This window comes from Dendrobates tinctorius, unplaced genomic scaffold (assembly GCF_039654945.1).
Source record: "Dendrobates tinctorius isolate UK_male_01 unplaced genomic scaffold, ASM3965494v1 ptg000086l, whole genome shotgun sequence".
Classification (NCBI taxonomy): Eukaryota; Metazoa; Chordata; class Amphibia; order Anura; family Dendrobatidae; genus Dendrobates; species Dendrobates tinctorius.
Genome location: NW_027361754.1, coordinates 9,238,462 through 9,261,000, shown reverse-complemented (window position 1 = coordinate 9,261,000; position 22,539 = coordinate 9,238,462). Strand labels below are relative to the sequence as shown.

At 44.9% G+C, this 22,539-nt stretch overlaps 1 protein-coding gene across 1 annotated transcript in view; it reads right to left on the bottom strand.

The window, feature by feature from the left end:
* The window catches only part of LOC141097665 (6-phosphogluconate dehydrogenase, decarboxylating), a 96,640-nt gene that overhangs the window by 55,460 nt on the left and 18,641 nt on the right, over window positions 1-22,539 (bottom strand). Inside the window, exons 14-27 of the mRNA XM_073585017.1 lie at window positions 12,535-12,631; window positions 11,661-11,809; window positions 11,330-11,508; window positions 10,671-10,808; window positions 9,120-9,368; window positions 6,231-6,349; window positions 5,923-6,008; window positions 4,793-4,922; window positions 4,549-4,711; window positions 4,302-4,392; window positions 4,103-4,218; window positions 3,969-4,024; window positions 3,287-3,395; window positions 3,140-3,206 (exon numbers count right to left, since the gene is read on the bottom strand). Coding sequence (XP_073441118.1) covers window positions 3,140-3,206; window positions 3,287-3,395; window positions 3,969-4,024; window positions 4,103-4,218; window positions 4,302-4,392; window positions 4,549-4,711; window positions 4,793-4,922; window positions 5,923-6,008; window positions 6,231-6,349; window positions 9,120-9,368; window positions 10,671-10,808; window positions 11,330-11,508; window positions 11,661-11,809; window positions 12,535-12,631 — 1,749 coding nt within the window. The remainder of the gene's footprint in view (window positions 1-3,139; window positions 3,207-3,286; window positions 3,396-3,968; window positions 4,025-4,102; window positions 4,219-4,301; window positions 4,393-4,548; window positions 4,712-4,792; window positions 4,923-5,922; window positions 6,009-6,230; window positions 6,350-9,119; window positions 9,369-10,670; window positions 10,809-11,329; window positions 11,509-11,660; window positions 11,810-12,534; window positions 12,632-22,539) is intronic.

Genomic DNA, 22,539 nt, shown 5'->3' with positions numbered 1-22,539 from the left:
TAATATATACACGGACTCACGGTATGCATTTGGTATTGCTCACGATTTTCGGGCTCTATGGGCCAATCGAGGGTTTATTACTACTGCTGGAACCCCAGTGAAAAATGCTGAAGCTGTTAAAACCCTCATGGACTCGATCAAATTACCTACTCAGGTGGCTATTATCAAAGTTAAGGCGCACGGTCCTAGGACCAGTCCATAGACTGTTGGCAACACATTTGCGGATATGCAAGCAAAAGCCGCCGCTCTCTTACCCGTTGAACCAACCATACTAGCTATGGTGACCACACGCTCTCAGCGTAAACAGTTACAAGAAGCATTGACCCTACAAGAACCTGAAGATCTACAACAGACTGAAGTTTTCTGTCGGACCCTGCGAGACCGCTTAATGACGATGCAGAGAATGTCTCCAAAGGAAGAGGTGAAGCAATGGAAGACTGATGGGGCACGTATGGATAATGGTCTCTGGAAAAAGGACAAACTCGTGTGTCTCCCTAAGCAGATGTACCCTGCTACTGCCACATGGGCACATGGGAATACACATCGAGGAAAGAATCAGGCCCTCGCACTGGTGCAAAAATTCTACTGGGCCCCGTTTCTCCAGTTGGCCGGAAGCATTCCCTGTTACCAACATGACTGCAAAGACCACAGCGAAGAAACTTGTGATGGAAGTTATATGCAGATATGGGGTTCCAGAAGTTGTTGAAAGTGATCAAGGTCCGGCCTTTTCTTCTCATGTGTACCAGGAAGTTCTGACAATGCTTGGATCCACTGTAGCCCTCCATACTCCGTACCACCCACAATCCAGTGGGAAAGTTGAGAGGCTGAACGGCACACTGAGGGGATAATTGACCAAAATGATGCAGCAGACTACGGCTCCATGGCCAGAGCTCCTACCCATTGTACTATACCACATTCGTACTACCCCTATTGCAAAACATGGCCTGTCCCCATATGAGATATTGTTTGGTACTAGGCCCCCAGTTGCAAATTTCCAGCCTCAGCAGTTATCAGAAGAAACTGACCGTGCTGTTCAATATGTTATTCAGCTTAGTAAAAATCTTGCTAACACCCATGTTCTAGTTTTCTCTTCTTTTCCAGATTCAGCAGAAACCGATACCTGTTATAACCTGAAGCCTGGTGATTTGGTAGTCGTGAAAAGGCATGTCAGGAAGCACGGACTAGAACCCTTCAATGACGGTCCCTATCAAGTCCTCCTCATCACCCAACAAGCCAATAGCAAATAAAGGGGGCATAATGTTTTGGTTTTCCGCATTTTCCATATTATTATTGGTAGAAGTTAAAAGTTAGAAGATATTCAAAGACTCAGAGATCAATACAATAAAGACAATGATCGTAATAAGGACAGTTGGTGGTCAGACACCTTCTCCTTTCTCAATCCAGCCAATTGGTTTAAGGGAATTGGGGGCTGGATAGCTGGGATCTTACAAAGCTTGTTCTTTGGTGTATTCCTGTATGTATTAGGAAATTCTGCACTAAGACAGCTAATGATGATACCAAAGGTGTCGTTGCCCCTGCTTTTCTCTGCACCGATCTCAAAAGGATACTTGATGAAGATGTTGAAGCCAAGCACATGGCTACCTACAAAAGATCTTCACCACCGTTATCAAAAATTGTTATTCGTAAATTGTAGTATACAGGTGGGACGGGTGCGCTGCGACAGCCATGACTGATAACATGGCATCAGTCATGTGAAGACCAGTACCCCTCGAGCTTATGGCTTGGGATAGCACCTCTGATGCTGCATATGTGTTAACAAAATTTATCTAGGGGGGAATGTGAAGGGTTAATACTAAAATCAGAGCTGAAGTTTCACTTCTCCATTTTTCCTGAAGGTTTCGTTTCTCCGTTTTTGTTGCTGTAAGATAAATTTTGTAATTAGGTAAAAGTTCAAAGTGTCATGAAACCAGACTGTTCCCATCAGTTGCAAGATAAGGGAGGCGGGGGTGTAAAACTCTGAAGAATATGCCATTATACTACTTTCTATTTGGATAGGGACATATATGTAGTTTCCGGTTTTCTTGCAATATTATTGGCTTATAAAGTGAAATGATGCTATAGGTAGTTGAGAACTTTGCATAATTAAGCAAAAGATTATAAAAGAAGTGACTAAAATAAAGGGGACTAGTGATCTGTCTCGATCCTCCCGTACAGAGACCCCCATCTCCGTGTGGTCATTCCCAGTTGCTAGCAACGCCCTATGAACTAATTTGGAAATCACTGGATCAACCGTGAAGGGTTAATTTAGCACTCCCTGAATAGCTACCTCAACACTTTTAATTACGTTAAGGTGTCTGAGTAGAGGAAGGAGAACGAGGTTTGGAAGGATGGATGGTGTATGACCTGTAGACCCTGCTCCAAATCTCTCAATCCATGGTGACCAAGTATTTATGACAAGTGAGTGTGAATGCAATTCTCAACTAGATAATTCCTCCAGTCGATAGATCATTTGAGTCTTAGGCCGGGGTCACACTTTACGAGAAACTCGCGCGAGTCTCTCGCATCAATACGTGGCACTGCCGCCGCCACTCAGGACTTGCACAGAAATACATGCAGCCGCACACTCCGGTCCGAGTGCCGGCGGCAGTGCCCGGTATTGATGCGGGAGTTTCTCACATCACACTCGCGTGTGACCCCAGCCTTAGGTAGCCACTCGGGAGTGGGTTGGAGGAGTTGACTGCTTCCAATGAATAGGGATTAGGTGTTTGGCTGAGCATATCAACCACCCTAAAAGGTCATGGTTTCTTGTTTTAAAGTGTCTGGATGGACAGGAGAAAAGGACTTCAGCAGGTTTCAGTTCATGTGTCACTAGACCAAAGTCTCTTAAAGTCTTGTTAACATCTGTCCAGAAAGGTTGTATATTGGGGCAGGACCAAAATATATGAATATATGTGATAAGTTCCCTTTGTGAATGCCACATCTCCAACACAAATTGGACTTGGGAGAGACCTAGGTGATGGTTGCCTATGTTCTTCTATATGGAATCACATGGTCAAAAAATTAGAAAAAAAAATTGGCCTCCTCCTGGTGAATGGGGCCCTATAAACCTGCCGGGAGCTTCCCCAGTACACGTGGTAAATCTTCACATTAGAGCCCAATCTCTCTTGATCTGACATACCTGGTGTAGAAGGAAGTTTCTCTGACAGCACAGACCTCCGGAGTGATCCACAACAGCTGGGATGTACCTGGAGAAAAGTCACACATGAAGGTCACTCCCCCGAATATGGACGATAGGTACAATTTGCATTCTCATCCTCTCACTTACTCTCCTGTAGGCTCCAATTCACTGATCTCAAACCAAACCAACAGGTCGTATTTGCTGACGCTCTGTCCAAGGGTTGGCTTGCTTAGAGGGTTTAGTTTGGTGGCTGGAACTGTAATGCAAATGCAGAGAATGAGTTAAAAACACTGGAAAAAAAACACATCTATGGAGACAACCTACAGGACGTGGGCGCTGCACGGTTACATCATCAAGACCTCCACTACTAACCATCTCTCTTGGGAGCCCTCTCCGGCAGGCAGATGGGTATTGGCAGGGAGAGACATGACGGCAGCTGCTCGGCCCTGTCTTGGAGCGTTGCAGAGAGTGCATGAGCGTGCTCAGATAGCGTATCCAACACTGGCACACTCACATAGCTGGACATTAGGTACCTGACCAAATTTATCTTCCTCTCTCCAGCTACCAGGGACAATTCAATGATGCAAATGAGGAGAAAAGGAGGAGAAAAAGCAAAGGAAATGCAAGGCCAAGGGATAAAACCGAGGAACGAAAGATATAGTCATCATGCAGCAAGAAAAATGAATGAAAAATGAGAGGTTAAACGTATGAAAAGCATGCAGCGCAGCAATCATTAGTGCGGGGCAAAGTAACAGAATTTAGGGTATGCAAGGGTCCCTCTAGAGTTCCTGAATCATCCTATATCTTATGCTATATGGCAATTACTCACCAGGTTTAGAGAGGGGCATCGGAGGGGGAAAATGACGACGGGAAGGCTGAACTGGACTGTAAGGAAAGGAATTCGATATGACCCATCCCATGAGACAAGTACTATAGTATATGCATACATGCACACTACCCCACCTGAGGTCCTGACCATGGGAGTGGAGCGGGTGTTGCTGATAATGTCCGAACACTTCAAACACAATAGGGTTGGATTTGATATATTCTATGAAGGACTCAGTAACCTCGACTGCAATCTGTGAAGAAATATGTAGAGAGGCATTCTTTATTCCATGGCCTCCAGTATGGCGAGTCACATTCCTGGTCGCCGACCACTTACATTCTGTACATGGTAGAAGCCCAGCGGGTTCCCACGACCGTTGTTTTTAAGAGGTTCTGTGGAAAAGGCCTCATCGTGCCGATGTAAAAAACTGCAAAACACTCAGAATCAGCGGCCGACAGTGAACCACAAGAAACAAATGATCACTCGAACAGAGGGGAATATTACTGGGGTGCAGGCCATTTTCAGGTTTGTAGGCACAATGGACTCCATTTTTGCTTACACCGATGATTGTATGGTAACTCACTTGAACTGGCAGAAGATGTCGGCGTATTCTTGCGGGATGCCACTTGCTTGTAGCACGGTGACCCGGAAAGTAAAGACACTGCCGATCTTCAGATGTTCTCCTACATCTTCAGAAAACCCTTCCATCATCATCTTGCCATCCAGAAGACTGCCGGATTTCATATCTGCAGGGTTATAAGAGGTTATAAGAGATGGGCTGAGCAGGAGGTCATAGGGCCCTGGTTCTGTGCCCCTAGGTCCATTACCCATCTCAGCCAGCCGGTTGACCTCTTCCATAGGAGTATTCAGTTCTGAATTTGGACCCTGTCCTTCTACAATGCGCAGTTCTTCCAGAGACAACCCAGAGTGAGTGAGGACGGCGGAGGATACGTCATTCTGCAAGAGAAGAAATATCATAAACGTCTACAGTTTACTTACAGGGAGTCTGTCAGCCCAAGCTGCAGTACAAGTGATCTGCAGTACAAGTGATCAGGCCAACTAATCAGCTCAGAAATCTCCCAGCAAATAAGAAAAACACACACTCGTCTTCTACAGTAATTTTTAAGCTGGCTGAAAAATCATTGTTCTCGGCAGCACATCTTCCTGTATAAACAAGACGATGTGTTGCAGAGAACAATTATATTCTACGTGCAAAGAACAGTCGTGTTAGCGATCTTTCTGTTTGTGCAGACGTGCAGTTGGCTGCCCTAAATAGGATAGTAAACGACCACCGATTAGCATTCATATAGACAATTAGTGCAGATGGCACATGGAAACCCATAATCATGTGATTTTATTAAAGATGTTACAATTTTTCTTTATACTATGGGCCTAAGCAGTAAGAGGAATTACCTGACGGTGTGCCTGGCGCCGATCTCTGTCGGCGATTCAGTGGCTTCTAATAACATCACATCGACAGAGGAGTGGCTTCTCTTCCACTCTGTTGACAGGGCTTGATGGATGTCATGTTGATTGACAGCTGGCTTCCTGCTGCCTAACTGCAGTGATCCAGCTGTCAATCAGAATGATGTCGACAGTCACGCGCCGTCAGAGCGGAAGAGCTGCTCTGTTGACATGACCTCAGTGGGAGAAGCTGAATTGCTGATGGTCACGGTCGGTAACTGCTCTGAGCCGGCACGAGGTAGAACAGCCAGATAGTTGTCTCTATTAGACAACTATCTATTCTTTGTTTGTCTCTATTTTATTTTTTGTTACCTGCCTAGGTAAAAATAAAAAATTAATAGTACTGGACAATACCTTTAGGAACACATAGAAATGAAGTGTCGTTACATGGTACCCATTAATGAATGGCAATCCATATTGTCCTCCCCCTCTGTACCAGACCCTCAGTTGTCAGTGCTATACCCCACGGGTGACCTATCCTTTGGTAACTTACCTTATTAAAGTAATCATTGTCAAATGAGATCTTGGCAGTTCCCGACTGTCGAATGCCGGATCCATAATCTGGAGCTTCTTCATCACCTGAAAAGTGATAAAAAAAATGTTTATATGAGAAGTTTAAAAGAGCCATAGATTCGTAGGACAGATAACCTGAACCTTACAGGAGACTCGTGCTACCAGTGGTCGGATCTATTGATAGGTCTGGACCAGTCAATCATGCCGAGCTGGAATGAGCGGCCCCTGTGACTCGTCCCTGCTTGCTGATGGTCTGTACGATATAAAAACCTGACTATTGGTACTTACCAGCAATTGCTTGCACGGCAACACGCAGAAACCCACGTACATCCCCCTTCTCGCTCACTATGGCCACCCGATGGACCAAGGGGACAGGGAAGAGCAGATTACTGAGATAGACAAACGCTCTGAAAGAGAAACCATGGAAGGCGCTGCGTTACATGACTGCACTGCGTTACCGTCTAGTCACAGGTCACTTCTCTGTGTTAGGATCTGAGAACACGTTGTCTGCATCCACCCAGAAATGATGAGTGACAGATGTGATAGACAGCACTAGATGAAGGAGGCTGTAACTAGACACTACGTCATACACCATGGATCCACGCTCATCTACTCAACCGGCAAGGGGTTAAAGGGAACACAACGGAAAGAAACCAAAATGAAAATGAACATAGGTTACAAACGTAATCAGAACCGAAAACATAAAAGGATTAATCAGCAGTGTTATAACCACACTGCAAACGCAAAATACAAACAAAAGGAAGTAGCTGCAAAGAAATTGTAAAGTATTAAACTAAAACACAACTATTGTGTTCCAGACCTCAAATGTCTCTAGGAAGGAGGGGTGTCCAGAGGTGGCGAGGGGCAGAAATCGGCAATGCAGGATTCACCCGGGAACTGGCCATCAAAACCAGTATACCCTGTGCTCCAATTCCTAATCATTTTCAAGATCTCTGCTTACTGACAGTGAATTGAAATATTAACTATTTGTGCGTAGCTGCTGCGAGATTCTGATCTTTGTGGCTATTGTGTGATTACAGCCAGTATTGCTCACCAGTCTCTCAGAAAAAAGCAGCAACATGAAGGACACTACACAGAATTACTGAGCAGTGTGGCTGTGAATCCAGCTCTGGGGTTAGATAAACACTTACTAGAAAGCAGCCAAACAGGTTTTGGTTGGTCAGTGCGTCTCCCTATACTCGTTGTCATAGAATATACAGCTCTAAGATGATCCCTCAGGGTGTCTTATTTTCATCAAGTCTGATTTTGGCAGCATTTCGGAGTAAAAAATGAGATCAGGAGGTAAAGTGAGGAAAAGAAGTGTCTTACAGATGGAGAAAGAAGCAGATATTTTACAAAGGTTTTTTATATTCACTTGTGAAATTGACTTTTACAAAGTAGGTTGAAACCACAAAGACAGATTCGGCTAGCAGAAGATTGTTTTAGGCTAGTTACATGGCTATAAACCCACGGAGAGAAATAGCCATCGGTCAGAGAGGGTTTGTATTCATTGGCAGCAAGCAGAGATCTCATATTCTAAGTCATTAAAACAAACTAAATAAGAAAATGACAATGTGTCTTGGGATTTTAATGTGATAACTAAGTAGCACAATAGTTTTACCTGCAGTCCAATGTAAATGCTATTATCACAAAAACCTATAGAAAAAGTATTGACTATATGTATAGAGTTGTATCTGCAATTTAAAATACATAACAGGATTGTATCACAGGTATTAGAAAAAGATTATTTAAATATTAGATTACCCCTTTAAGGCACTAGCTTATTTAGTGGAGTTGGAGGGAGCTGCAGTAAAACATGAGTTGCCAGGTGTCACCTATGAGGAGCACAGGCATCCAAAGTTGTGTGGGAAGGTGCTGCTGTAAGACATGGGTTACTTTGTCCCGCTTAAGAGGAGCGCATTTGGCCTAAGTTGATGTAGTGGTGTGGGAGGATGCTGCACTAAAAAAAAAAAAATATATGAATTACCGAGTCCCACCTATGAGGAGGGTAGACAACCTAAGCTGATGTAGTGGTGTTGGAGGGAGTTGCAGTAAAACACGAGTTACTAAGTCCCGCCTATGAGGAGCACAGAGAATCTAGGCTGATGTAGTGGTGTTGGATGGATCTGCAGTAAAACATGAGTTACTAAGTCCTGCCTATGAGGAGTGCAGACGATCCAAACTTTTTAATAGTGCTCCTTTTCCTTCCATGTGGGATCCCTCCCCCCCCCCCCCCCCAACCATAGCCAGGGACAAGAGGAAGGGAACAGAAGTATTAGCAGCGAGGTTGGTGAGGAAATGGCAACACAAAACAAACTACAAACCAAGGAAAAAAGTAAAATATGCTTTGTTTTCCATTTTCTTTGAAAGAAAAAAATTAAAACTAAAAAAAAAAAAAATGAATGAAAATTAGGTGATGACCCTGTCACACTTCCTTAGCATTCCTGCGTCTGACCACCTAGGATAGGCATGGAAAGGACAAGTTCTCACATTTACCCACCGGACGGGAAGGAGGAGTCAACAGCACAAAACTTTTAGGGCATTTAAATTCAGTATAAAGTTTTCAAGTTTCTGAAACTGTAGAAATATCTTATGGCTACCCTAATCATACTACAATGATCCCAAAGTGCCAGTGTAACAGTTTTGTCCTCTATGTTCCTCCCCTCGTGGTTCTCCCAGCCTCTGAGCAGAGGGGACACTTATAAGTACCCAAAAAGTTCTCCCAAAACTGCTCAGTGGTGGCACTTGCTTTTCTTACCTCCTGGTTTGGCACCATAAGGCGCCATTTAGTAGCGCAATTGGGTTCATTACTTCAACTTTGATACATTATCTAGATTTCTAATGTAAAAGGGATGACATCGGGGAGAGGTCCCCTTTAAAAAAAATATACATTGATTTAGTCTGGATTTAGTTAAAGATATTCAATGAGAGCATCATCTATTGTGGCCATATGCCATATGGAATGACACTAGGGTTAAGAAGAATAGAGGATGAAGGTTCTCCTGCTGCACACAGTCCGAACATTTATACATCCATGGTCTTGATTTTTTTTTTTTTTTATGGTTTTTCACTTTTTTTTTCTTCGACTAGTTCCCTTGTGACTAATCATAAAGTGCTTTAGGATCAATGTGAAGAACTTTGTCCTTTTCTACCAAATCCTTGCGCAACCTCACCAACCTTCCTACTAAAATGAACCACGGGGATCGGTCATAAAACGGGTCATGCCCATCGCTGAAGAGATCAGATCCTTCCTCATTCCCCATATCTGAGCCGGTGTCATCTACAAATGGCTCATCGTCGAAATCTTCCATCTGGTCCTGCTGTTCGTCCGCCAGCTCGGTGATGTCGGAGTCGGCTGTTGAAAAGGTGGGGGATGGGGTTCGGTCTGCCAGCCGCTCGTTGACGCAGCCGTGGAATATGGGAGAACTAGACATTTGCAATGGAAGAGTCGTTATAATAACCCAGAGGCACTAGCACAGGAGGATGGGGGATGGGAAGGCAGCAGGGCTCGTACACTCCATAGATCACCAGTGAAACAAAGCATAAATTAAAAAAAAAATTAAGGAGCAAAACCAGAGGGAGAAAGAAATAAGCAAAGAGAGCGGCTAGGAGATATGCAAGGTGCAAATCAAAAAGCAACGTATGGGGGCAGTGGATGTGCAAAATGCACAGGGCAGTATAAAATAGGAAGAATATACAACAACTACTATATTGTCAGGTGCAAAAATAATAAGAGCAGAAAGCTGAACAATGGGGGATGCGTATAAATCCAGGCCCAGGTACAATGTAATGTGGCCCATGATAGCAAAATGTGTGATTCTGGTGTCTGTAGGTTATCATAGAGGAGTCCAAATGTTCTGTAAGAGCCACCAGGAGAAATCCGATCATGAGAAATGACTGCCTGAAGCCTGAGGCTGCACTACTAAGATTCTGATGACAACACGTGTCCCCCGATTTCTGTTAAATGGCCATGAATGCCTTATGTGGAGCCAAATCATCCACCACAATCACAAATGTCACATCCCAAGCCAAGTAGGATGTAGGCAATGATCTGGCTCCACGACACCACTGAAGCGTGGCACATCTCTCGGTGGTGCAGCCTTAGATTTGAGGCCTGAAACTTCAGATGATTTCTGCAGACATGTTTTACATACTTAGTGGATTTATTGAAATCTCTGAAAAAAACATAAAATTTTGCCAGGAGAAAAGGGATCCGAATACAGAAGGATGGCGCACAAATTAATCAAAATGAGAGAAGCTGCTAATTGTGGTTCACACAGGGGGTCCGGAGGGGAAGAAGCCCCTCAATGATGTCTACATGCCCTAATACACTATTATTGTGCAATGTACTAAGACACAACGATAGACATATGGAGGGGGAAATTCATCTGTTTAAGCCAGAAAGGCAGCATTAAAAAAGTTGCAAAATTTTGGGCAACAAATTTAAAAACACAGCAATCTTAATGAATTGGCCACATGGCATATAAAATGGCATAGTGCCACCTCTGACCGCTGTCACATACTGTACACACGGTAGTTATATGGCCATCATGTATGTTACCTGGATTATAGGCTCTGAATAGAGCAAATATCTGTCACTGACATATCCATTACTCCAATAAGAACCAAGTATAAAAGCGGAAGTGATACAAAACCGAATGAAAGAAATGCAGCTGTCAGGATAGCAGCAGCCGTGTGTACGAGGCTCGCACCCGGGGATGAACCTACCTGCCGACAAGCTTGAACCAGTGGAAGCGATCGTAGAAGGGGTCACCGCCACTCATTACCGCGTCGGGCTCATCTTGGACGTTAGACGCCATTTCTCCTGCTCGGTCATACATTTCTCGCATCTGTTCTAGTCGTAACCTATGGGAGCAGATGTAGAAGATTAGAAAAGATAGCGACTGTGGTGCCATCACGGGGGATTGATGCTACGATCTGTGTTGTATGCGCGGTTTCTGAGATCCACTTGCGGTCAGTGAATGGAGATAATCACATTTTGACAGAGATGTGGTGACGTCCACATCGATGCACAGCTCGTTAGTCACATCTCTGTATTAAAAGGTTAATCTGACTCCGCTCACTTCTGTATCGGCGGTCGGAAGTCGGAGACGTCACATGCACCGATATCTCCCTGTTCCATTATAGTAATGTGCAATCAGACAAGATGATCGTGCATCTTATTGCGGTGACATCTGTCAGATGAAGAGAGTTTTCAGACATGATAAGATAGCATTTCGACACAGGCCTACTCGTCAGGTGAATGAGGTCGCAATACCAGACCCAGGCCACAAACAACAGAGGCGCTGTTGATTGCATATTACTTGCAGAGACTTTTTCTGGAGAATCCCTCTAAGTATTATCATAGCAGATCAGTCGTGACTTGCCTGAGCTTTTCCATTGACCAGTAGTGTGTGGCTCCATTTTTAAGGTCTTGCACTTCCACAGCCACCACGGTACGGGGGAAGGGTTGATCTTCAGGTATTTTCTCAGTGTCAGAAGGAAGCAGCTCCGGAGGAAGCGGTGAGTACAATGTATCTGTCAGAAGCACAAACTGGAATTGTACCTAATGGAAAGATAGGGAAGAAATGGTTAAAACACAGAACGGTTCTCTCTTTAAGAGGCCTCCAGAATCCCTTCTCTGCCAGACTCTCTTATCTACAACTCTCCACCTACAAGCGGCTAATAAAACTAATAAAGGTCCGACGAGCTCCTCACCTTCTTCTTCAGCTCCACGCTGATGGCGTTCGCTTCCTTCAGGTACACGGCATTTCCCCAGAGCAGGTCCCGAAGAGATGTGAACTGATGGTGTTTCCACTTCTTAAATGCCCACTGGGCAAGTTCAAACTCATGTTGTGTCCAGGGAACTATACAGAGATAAAAGAGTTACAGCCAATGGGCATCTATTGGCATTGGCTGCATAGATGTACTGCCCAGGGGACATCACTTTCCATAGTGTCCGGTGGTCCCAGCAGCCACCATACAGGAGGGTGTCGCAGGCCTAAATGTCTACAACCAACGCTAGATACATAAGGGTCTGTCTGCAGCCACTAGGGGAAGCTCCCTGTATACAGAGATACATGATAAGATCCTGTCTGCATCCACCACTAGTGGGATCTCCCTCTATACAGAGATACATGATAAGCTCATGTCTGAAGCCACCACTAGGGGAAGTTCCCTGTAGACAGAGATACAGAATAAGATTCTGTCTGCAGTCACTACTAGGGGGAGCTCCCTGCATACAGAGATACATGATAAGATTCTGTCTGCAGTAACCACTAGGGGGAGCTCTCTTTATACAGATACATGATAAGATTCTGTCTGCAGTTACCACTAGGGGGACTCTTTATACAGAGATACATGATAAGATTCTGTCTGCAGCCACCACTAGGGGGAGCTCCCTGTACACAGAGATACATAAGATTCCGTCTGCAGCCACCACTAGAGGGAGTTCCCTGTATTCAGTTATACACACTCGTCCTGCACTTGAGCCCCAATAACTTCAATGTGCTCTGGAGGTGGTGGGGCAATATGAGCAATGTTTATCCCACCCATCCTGGATTTTTCTCTCTGGAACAACAAGGACTCTTACCCTCCTCTTCCTCTTCATCCTCTTCCTCGGTGGTGTCAGCTGTCAGCGACCGGGTCTCTACTTGCTTTTGCAGAGCCAGAAGTTTGCTTTCATAATCCTATGGATGGAGAGACAGGATGCATAGGAAAGAAAGGGAAGAAAGGAAAGAACATGTGTAGTGGGGCTAGGGACCGCTGCGAATGGTGACATCTCTGTACAGCGCTACAGTATATGTTAAGCATCAGGAGCTATATACAGGTGCTTCTCACAAAATTAGAAAATCATCAAAAAGTGAATTTATTTCAGTTGTTCAATACAGAAAGTGAAACTCATTATATAGAGTCATTACAAACAGAGTAATCTATTTCAAGTGTTTATTTCTGTTAATGTTGAGGATTATGGCTTACAGCCAATGAAAACCCGAAAATCATTATCTCAGTAAATTAGAATACTTTATAACACCACCTTGATAAATTATTTAAAACATGAAATGTTGGCCTACTGAAATGTATGTTCAGTAAATGCACTCAATACAATGCAGCATGACATGGAGGGAATCAGCCTGTGGCACTGCTGAGGTGTTATGGAAGCCCAGGTTGCTTTGATAGCAGCCTTCAGCTCATCTGCATTGTTGGGTCTGGTGTCTCTCATCTTCTCCTTGACAATACCCCATAGATTCTCTATGGGCTTAAGGTCAGGCGAGTTTGCTGGCCAATCAAGCACAGTGATACTGTTGTTTGTATACCAGATATTGGTATTTTTGGCAGTGTGGACAGGTGCCAAGTCCTGCTGGAGAATGACATTTCCATCTCCAAAAAGCTTGTCGGCAAAAGGAAGCATGAAGTGCTCTAAAAATGAAGTGGCATGAAGTGCCAGTGTGAAAGTAGCGTGCTGTGCACTTTTGACGGTGCGCCGTGCGCGCCGAAATGCAGCATGTTGCATTTCGGCGCGCACGGTCAAAAGTGCGCAGCACGCTACTTTCACACTGGCAGCGCATGATCTGCGCACCCTATGCTAAAGATAGGGTGCGCCGATCGCATGCATGCAAATGCGATAGTAGGCAGTGATCCCGGATGGGGCGGGCAGGGAGCCGGATCGGGGCGGGGCTTACCGACGCAGTGCGCAGCGTTGTTTTAACGTTAACGTGAAACCAGCCTAAGGGACCTTTTTAAACTCTTAGGAAGCCTTTGCATGTGTTTTTCAGTAATTATTCTAATTTACTGAGATAACTTTTGTTTTTTTATTGGCTGTAAGACGTAATCATTAACATTAACAGAACACCTGAAATAGATCGCTCTGTTTGTAATGACTCTATATATGAGTTTCAAGAACTGAAATAAATTCACTTTTGGATGATATTCTAATTTTGTGAGAAGCATCTGTCTATGTATACATAAATCTGGTGCAGAGTGATGGCCAGAGATGACGATGGAATAATGAAACAAGACTGATGAAGAGCGGATTCATATTTCCAGGATACAGAATGCATTTTATAAGTTAAGCACCATCTATTTATAAGTTAAGCACTATCTATTTGACTCCGCAAAAACTCTGTTTCTCTTATTCATTCTCGTCTCGACTACTGTAACTCTCTTCTAAATCGGTCTCCCTCTTACCAAACTCTCCCCCCTCCAATCTGTCTTGAATGCTGCAGCCAGGATCATATTCCTTACCAATCATTGCCTCTACCTTGTGCCAGTCATTCCACTGGCTACCCATCCACTCCAGAATACAGTACAAACTTATTACCCTCACACACAAATCTCTTCATGGCTCAGCACCACCCTACATCTCCTCCCTTGTTTCAGTATACCACCCTACCAGCACACTCCGTTCTGCTGATGACCTGAGGTTAGCATCCTCAATAATCAGAACCTCCTACTCCCGTCTCCAAGACTTTACACGTGCTGCGCCAATTCTTTGGAATGCACTTCCCAGGTCAATACGATTAGTCCCCAATCCCCACAATTTTAAGCGTGCCCTGAAGACGCATTTATTCAGACTGGCCTACCACCTCAACACATTAACCTAATCTATCCCTGTGTGGCACAGCCAAAAGTTTTACCATAACCAGGTTCCCCGCATCATGTTCCCACATGCTTTATGCATCCATTAGCCCCCTGTGCCTGTACTGTTACACACTTAACATTATGGCTGCTCCATACAATCAGGGCAATTGTTACCACTTAACTTTCATGTCTCCCTTTTTTTCCTCATAGTTTGTAAGCTTGCGAGCAGGGCCTTCATTCCTCTTGGTATCTGTTATGATCTATGTGATTATTGTTATGCTGTAATGTCTATTGTCTGTACAAGTCCCCTCTGAAATGTAAAGTGCTGCGGAATATGTCGGCGCTATAGAAATAAAATTTATTATTTATATAATTGCCTTGTAATGTTTTTATTTCCTATTCTGTCCAGATGTCACCGTATCCCAGAATTCCAAGCGGAGGACGTTCACCGACCGCCATATTGGGACACCCAAGTGATGGGTGTCTCAATATGGAAACTGCTGCTGGTACCAACCTATTGAGCGGTACCACCAGCGGAAAACCGTCGCACCACACACACGCACACTCTCACACCCTCTTGCGTGGTGCCACCAGCGGAACACCGTCACAAACACGCTGCCGCCGGGATCAGCCGAATGATTCACTGACTGACGCCATCTTTGTACAGGAGGAGTGCATGCGCAGCTTTAATGTGACCGCAGCTATCTGTCTGCACAAAGATGGCCGCGGTCTGATTTACTGCGCCTGCACGAATTACGCGCAGGTGCAGTGAATCATTCGGCTGATCCTGGCGGCAGATGCGCAACGTGTCTACAGGCAGAGGAAGCCGGTCACATTAAAGGGGTTTTCCCACGAACGAAAGTTCATTTTAAAAATTGACTGTCTTACCGTGTACGGAGCATACCACATCTCCTGGGCAGGGGAGGAAGCAAAAGACAACACTGACATTACAGCAGGGGATCACAGAGGATTCATTTTGTGAGGTAAAATATTTCACTGACTGTTTTAAAAAAAAAATTTACCTCACAAAATTTATCCTCTGCGATCTCCTGCTGTAATGTCAGTGTTGTCTTTTCCTTCCTCCCCTGCCGAGGAGCTGTGGTATAGACAGATCAAAGAATAGAGCAGAGATGGGAGAAGTCAGCACATGGGGAAAGAGAGTGGATAGGTGGGTGAGCAGATTCTCAATGCTGCAAAGTATGCCCCCATCGTGACATTACCGCCCTCCCCAAGCGATGGCATCGGGCCTCCATCTAGTACATGTAATAACAGGCTATAACACAGGGTGACCGGGGCACGCAGAGGTTAATGCCCTGATACCGTAAGCTTTTATGTCACAGTATAGAAGAGTTCACAGCAGGGCTGAACGGACATAAGGGATAAGCCGCGGATTAGGAAACACCCGCATTCTTCAGCTGATGGAAAACTATTAGCGTTTCTCCTAATTATATTTCTATGAATAGACTTTTGTACGGAGTCTCACAGATCCTCATCACAGACACAGCCAGTGACACCTTTGTGAGAAACTGAATTCTGCTGCAACCGCAAGAGAAAAGTAACTGAATAACACTGCATCTGCGACATGTGACAAAACAACTTCTTGCAGGTGCAACACAGTTATTTCTCTGTATGGAAAAAAGAAGGTCCATGTATAGTCATGTGCTCGAGGCTGTAATCTGATACATCAGTTATTCATTTTGAAGTGTGAATGGGGAAAGAGGAGAAACAAGATTTCCCGAAAAATAAAAAAAAAATAAAAATGCAACCTTGGTCTGACTGTTGCTCTAAGGATGAGTATAAAACTGGTGCGCGAGCAGAAGACACTTATTGTTCACAGATAGAGCTCCCTGCTGCCCTCTGTTGGCAGTGAAAACACAATACACCTGACTTATCTGGATGTGTTCATATCCAGAAGAGGAAAGCTATAAAGAAAATATACTGACTGATGGAAACTTCCTCTCCACGTTTACCAATATAATTACGTATTTTTGGACTATAAGACTCACCGGACTATAAGACGCACCCAGGTTTTAGAGGTGGAAAATAGGGGAGGAAAAATATGTTTGAACCAAAAAAAGTGGTAAAATATTTAATAACATACTATTATATGTGGTATATATATATATGTATATTAGTATGTTATTATGTTGGGAGCTACAGGTAGAAGATGGTGCTGTGGGACTAGTGTGTTGTCTGTAAAGTACTGTATGAAGACGCTGGAGAGTGAGTATTAGAATGGGGGCACAGGGCTTATTTTTAAAGCACAACTCCAGCACTGAAAAATAACACTGGGGTGCTGCTTTAAGATCCTATGGGAGAACTATAACTCCCAACATGTCCTGCAGATCCTATGGCATGCTGGGAGCTATAGTTCACCACAAGATGTCAGAGTGATTTTTATGTGCTGCTAACCTTATAATTCATTCTTGTACAGGCTGCTGCTCACTGTGCTCAGTGCAGGTCCTGCAGCTAGGAAGCCACGCTGTGGTGAGGTAATGCAGCATCCCATGGCCGCACAGAGCCCTCATGTCCTCACCACAGGTCATGCAAGAGGATGCTGCACTGTTTGTAGTGTGGTGTCTGCAGGACCTGTGATGACATCATGAAGAGGCAGGGCTTTGTGCGGTCATGTGATGCTCCAGCCCGCCCTCTTCATGACATCACCACAGGTCCTCCACAGGAGAATTCCGCATGGCATCAGCATAGCCCTGGCTGTGCTGCCTGTCAGGTATGTGATCCCTCCTGCTGCACTCTGCTCCTGCCCCCTCCACCACCAGACACAGATCTCCCCAGCTGCTGCAGGAATCGGTGCTGGGGAAACCATGTGGGTCTGTCATTTGCTTCAGGAGAGCGGGAAGCGGCTCATGAATATTCACTTCACTTTAAGTATCGGGACCACGTGGTTTCCCCAGCGCTGGATTCCTGCAGCAGGCAACATTTTCCTGCCTCCTGTGATCCCAGTGCGGTCTCACTCCACCGCTGCCCCCTCCCCACATGCTACATTCTGACCATAAGACGCACCCACACTTTCCTCCCAAATTTGAGGGAAAAAAAGTGCGTCTTATGGTCAGAAAAATACAAAGAACAAGTCATATGGAGAACAGCTTTTTTGTGTATTAAACTATGACAATCTGTGCTTTTTTAGGTTTATACAGATCACAAGCCTCAGGTACAAAAAACTAATGCAGGTAGAAAGTGAAGTCTGATTTCTCCTGGTTACAGACAGCAGGAACCTGACTGGTCCAGTCACATGTTGTCATCACAAGTTTTTATACAGGAGCTCCAGCGCTTGTAGACGTTTCTGGTTGAAACTAAACACAAAGAAAATTAATCTGGTTCCCTATAACACAGTAGAGGAGATGGATGGAGGCCACGACATTGGCCTCTTGTGCTGTACCAATGGAAAAATACAGTTCACCTTTAATTGGCGAATATAAAATCTGACATCACTGTAGAATTATTTTTCTATTGGTATTTAAACTGTTGCTCACGGGAAACTATCAGAAAGTAGGCCAACTGGTGTTGTTGGGTCTTGCTTTTACTTTTTTCATGATTATAATATGTTGATATGCTCATAATGCAAATATGTTAATACCCAAACGGTTTGGTAATGAATAAGAACACCAAATACTTGGACTGGACGAGCAGCTTAAGAGGTGTATGCAGGAGCAAATCTTATCCACAGCCTATTAAGGAGATAAGCACTAAACAGAAAAGTGTAATAGGAAAAGTAGATCCAACAACAGAGGCTTGTTGATGGTTTCAAGGGAACAATAGATGAAGATACAAACATTGATGGAGACTGGGGTGTGCATTCTATATTTCAGCCACTAGATGGCAATGTGGAACCACCATTTTGGTGAGTAAGATCCCCAGGGATCAGCCATTTAAATCATAGACAACCCCTTTAATTTCTCTATTTAGATTACAATATTGTACAGCCTGGATGTATCCTATACACAGATGAAGCAGAGCTGAATGTATATAATTCTTTGTGAACACACTGTAAAAACACCAAATTAAAGAGGGGTCCAGAATGTGAAAACAGTCCCATACCTGTCCACGGGTTGTGTGTGGAATTTGCTGCTCAGTTCCTTTCTATTTCATAGCACTGTGCTGCAGGACCAGACAACCTATGAGCACGCATGGCATGGATCCTTGTAGAAAGAAGTCATGTTTTCTTACCTTGGACAATCCCTCTAAGATAATGTGGATTTGCATGCAGTCCTATGTAAGTCTACCCATGACCCAATATCACCCTGACCTGTGGCAGACACTAAACTCGGGATCTCGGACTGCCTCTTAAAACCATCTTAATTATACTCTATTCCAGCTCTCTAGTCACATCTAAAACTGCATCTGAAATTCTGCTGTCTGATGCTAACCTGGAATCGATCAGCACTGCACAAATGCCCAGCAACCTCCAAACTATGACCCTATAATACCATGCATGTGCATTCTGGGAGATGTAAGGTTCTGCCACCCTCTGATGACTGTACACTGAACCTGCAGGAGGCAGCAGAGGTCTGATGACCTGCAGGAAGTCTGAACTGAACTGTGTATTTGGAGCTTACAGAAATATGCAGGAAAGCTTCGCTCTACAAAGGACTCTTCTGTAGGGAATGCGATTTATGAGAAACAGTGAAGGATCCCAGGGGGGTTGGGAGGGGAAGGATCCCGGGGGGGGGGGGGGGGGGTTGGGAGGGGAAGGCTCCCGGGGGAGAGGGAAGTGAAGGTACATGCGGGGGGGGGGGGAGGGTCTGGGAAGGACCCCAGAAGGGAAGGAAGTGAAGGACCCCGGGGGGGGGAGGGAAGGACCCTGGGGGGGGGGGGGGGTGAGGGAAGGGAAGTACCCCAGGGTGGAAGGAAGGGAAGGGCCCCAGGTGGGAGGGAAGGGAAGGGCCCCAGGTGGGAGGGAAGGGAAGGGCCCCAGGGGGGAGGGAAGGGCCCCAGGGGGGAGGGAAGGACCCCAGAGAATAGGGAAGGGAAGGACCCCGGGGGGAGGGGGACGGAAGGACCCCGTGGGGGGGGGGGGGGAGAAGGTAAGGACCCCGTGGGGGGGGGGGCTTGGGGGAAGGACGCCAGGGGATAAGGAAAGGGAAAGGGAAGTGAAGGACACCAGGGAAGGGAAGGACCCCAAGGGGGATTGGAAGGACCACAGGCAGGAAGAAAGGGAAGTGAAAGTCATTGAAGAACCCGGGGGGGGATTTTGGCACCTATATGCTCTGTCCTTTAGGCATAACACAGTGTCAGTTTTTTACAGGGTGCCAACTTTAATAAGACGATGAGAGAAATAATATACAACACACAATAAGCAGTGAATGATCCAACTTCGGTATCAGGTCAGAGTTTATTTAGAGAGCAGCCATGAACCAGACAGGATGTAAACTCTGTACAGAAACTTGCTCATCGGACAGCTTACAATCCATAGAGAATGTCTGGGCCCCGCGGGGCCCCACAGGGATATTTCCTTTCTTATTGTTTCCAGGTTTAACAGTTTACATGACATTTTTATTTCCCCCTCAGCCTGGTTGGGCACGGACCCCTTAAGTGGTAACACTGAGATATCAGAGCCACCGTCGGGGTGTGCAGTGTGGAGGCACGAATAGGTAGTATCATGTATAATACCAGGCACAAAGAATCATGGCGATCAAGATACTCAGCGCTGGGTGGATGGAAGCTCCTGGACACATATACACAGGCTGACCAGTCTCACACACACACACAATCCTGGCAGCCGGGAGAACATCGGCCACAGACAAAGGTCATCAGATGAATTATGACTTGCATTGGCCACTGTGAATAACCTATTTTTATCACATGGCTAAAAATTAAAAAAAATAGACCTATACATCACTAATTCTACGTATGGTGTAATACTACCACTGAAAGGCAAACATCTCCAACCTGCACATCCAATGGTCTTCAGTCTACAGATTGGAGTCCAATCAGTTAGCAGATATTACAACCCAGCCCCATTTACCTGAATGGAGATCAGCTGCAATACTAGATATGGACAGGTGTGGCGTTGTTTCTGGAATAATGTATCTTCCTAAAACTGGACGCTTCCATTCTTTCCTCTGACAATACCCATATTAAACACTTGCAAGGTCTTTCGCCATGAGGCAATGCTAGCCACGTAGCAAAGCACACATGAAAACTTACTTCCCGATCAAAAGCAACTCCGATGGGGATAAAAACAAAGCAAAATATCACTTAAAAAGTAGTTCCCAAGCTAGACGTATCATAACTGAACATTCTGCAGACTTCTACTTGCTGACTGTTTCCAAAATACTAAAAGAAAGGTTTTAGATTCTAATCTAAAAATCTAGTTGTAAGAAGAAGTGGATCAAGCAGATCCCTCTGGCCCAATACACTAGTGTGTAAGGAAGTAATAGTCAGCGGACAGAAGCAATGGAAGAAAAACCTTTAGAAGAAAACTTTTGGAACTTTTTATAAAAGTTTGAGAACATCTTTTTAAACATTCTCAGTGAGTGATGTGACGAACCAAAGTGCGAGGATTTGTTCTACGTGTGTCTCAAACATTATGTCCATAGGTGGCGCTATTTCACTATACAAATGCGTTTCATTGTCACCGAGCATGACATCATTATAGCTCCCATAGGCCCCATGACATCATCGGCCGCTGGGTGACACAAGCCAAGCTAAATTTGTTCCTTTGTGGCCCAATAAAACTCTAATCTGTCAAGTAGTGGAAGCCACGTATGACTTGGAAATGTGATGTCAGTGTAACAAAATCATGGTGCCGGTATGAACAGAGCCCTAAATACTTTTGTAGTAGAGCTGCCCATCTGCGTTCACCAAGGTAGTGTAGTGTGTTCATACTAAGCTAAGCTTTTATTTTTTTGCACAGTTTTCAAAGCAGAAACTCTCTCCAACCAAAATTTGTGGCTTTTGCAACAAAAAAAAAAAACCCTCAGTGTGAACACACCTTTACAGCATTTAAACCTGCAGAGAAGCAAGCAGGCCAGGAACAGATGGCGGCGCGATGCGGAATCTTTGGAAGAAATTGCAAAGCAAGAGTGTGAATGTTTTTGGATCACACCTGAAAACAAACTTCCAGGCCCTTTAATAATGGAAAAACCCGACAACTTTAGGGCCGCCATGCAACTGTCCACCCATTGCCAATGTGTAATTTGCAATGTGATAGATACTGTCTGACATGAGAGGATTAGGGAAGACGAAAAGAAGGGGGTGATAAAAGCTAAAGGGGTTAAGTGTTACTGCAACAAGTAGTAGACGGGAAAATGATGACTATAGAAGGACACCCGGCAGATCTTCGCTCGGTGTAACGCCAGGGCAGGGCCTCCCCAGCCCAGACAGGGCAAGGCCTCGTACTGACGGCCCTAATGCATCAGCTGCACTTTACCATCTGTATTTCAGCAGCAAGTCCTGGTCTGACAGTGGGTTTCACAACCTGAATTACCAGCATCACCAGATCCACAACAGAATTCAGTAGATTTACGATCAGCCCCAGGATCTGAGACTGTAACACAGACGCTCAAGTACAACATGCATTACAGCATCTGAATGAGGCCTAAGTGTTTTGGGGTTGGGGTTAGTGTTTTCAGTCTATTAGTGATTTTTGACTAGTGGTATAACATTGTTCTTAACACTTAACAAAAAATAAAAAAAAAAGTCAGCGCACTTACTAAAAGGCCACCTAGAATAAACCATAATATGGGGATTATGCAATTATTTTAGTCTATGGGATTACTGGGTAGTACGTAGCCAAAGTTAATACTGAAGGCGGGAGAGGTAGTAGGTCTTGGGGATGTGGACGGAGGCCCCCACAGATTAGAGACACATTTCACTCTCTCCTAGGGTCCACAAACAGAAACACACACAAAAGTATCCGGAGTAGGAACCTCCACGCACCCAACACTGCTAGGGCTGATCAACCAGTTTAGGGGGCACAAGACATGGCACAAACCTCCCTGTCTAATACACGTTGTCAGCACCAGTCCATCCAAGATAGCAGCTCACACCGCCGTCT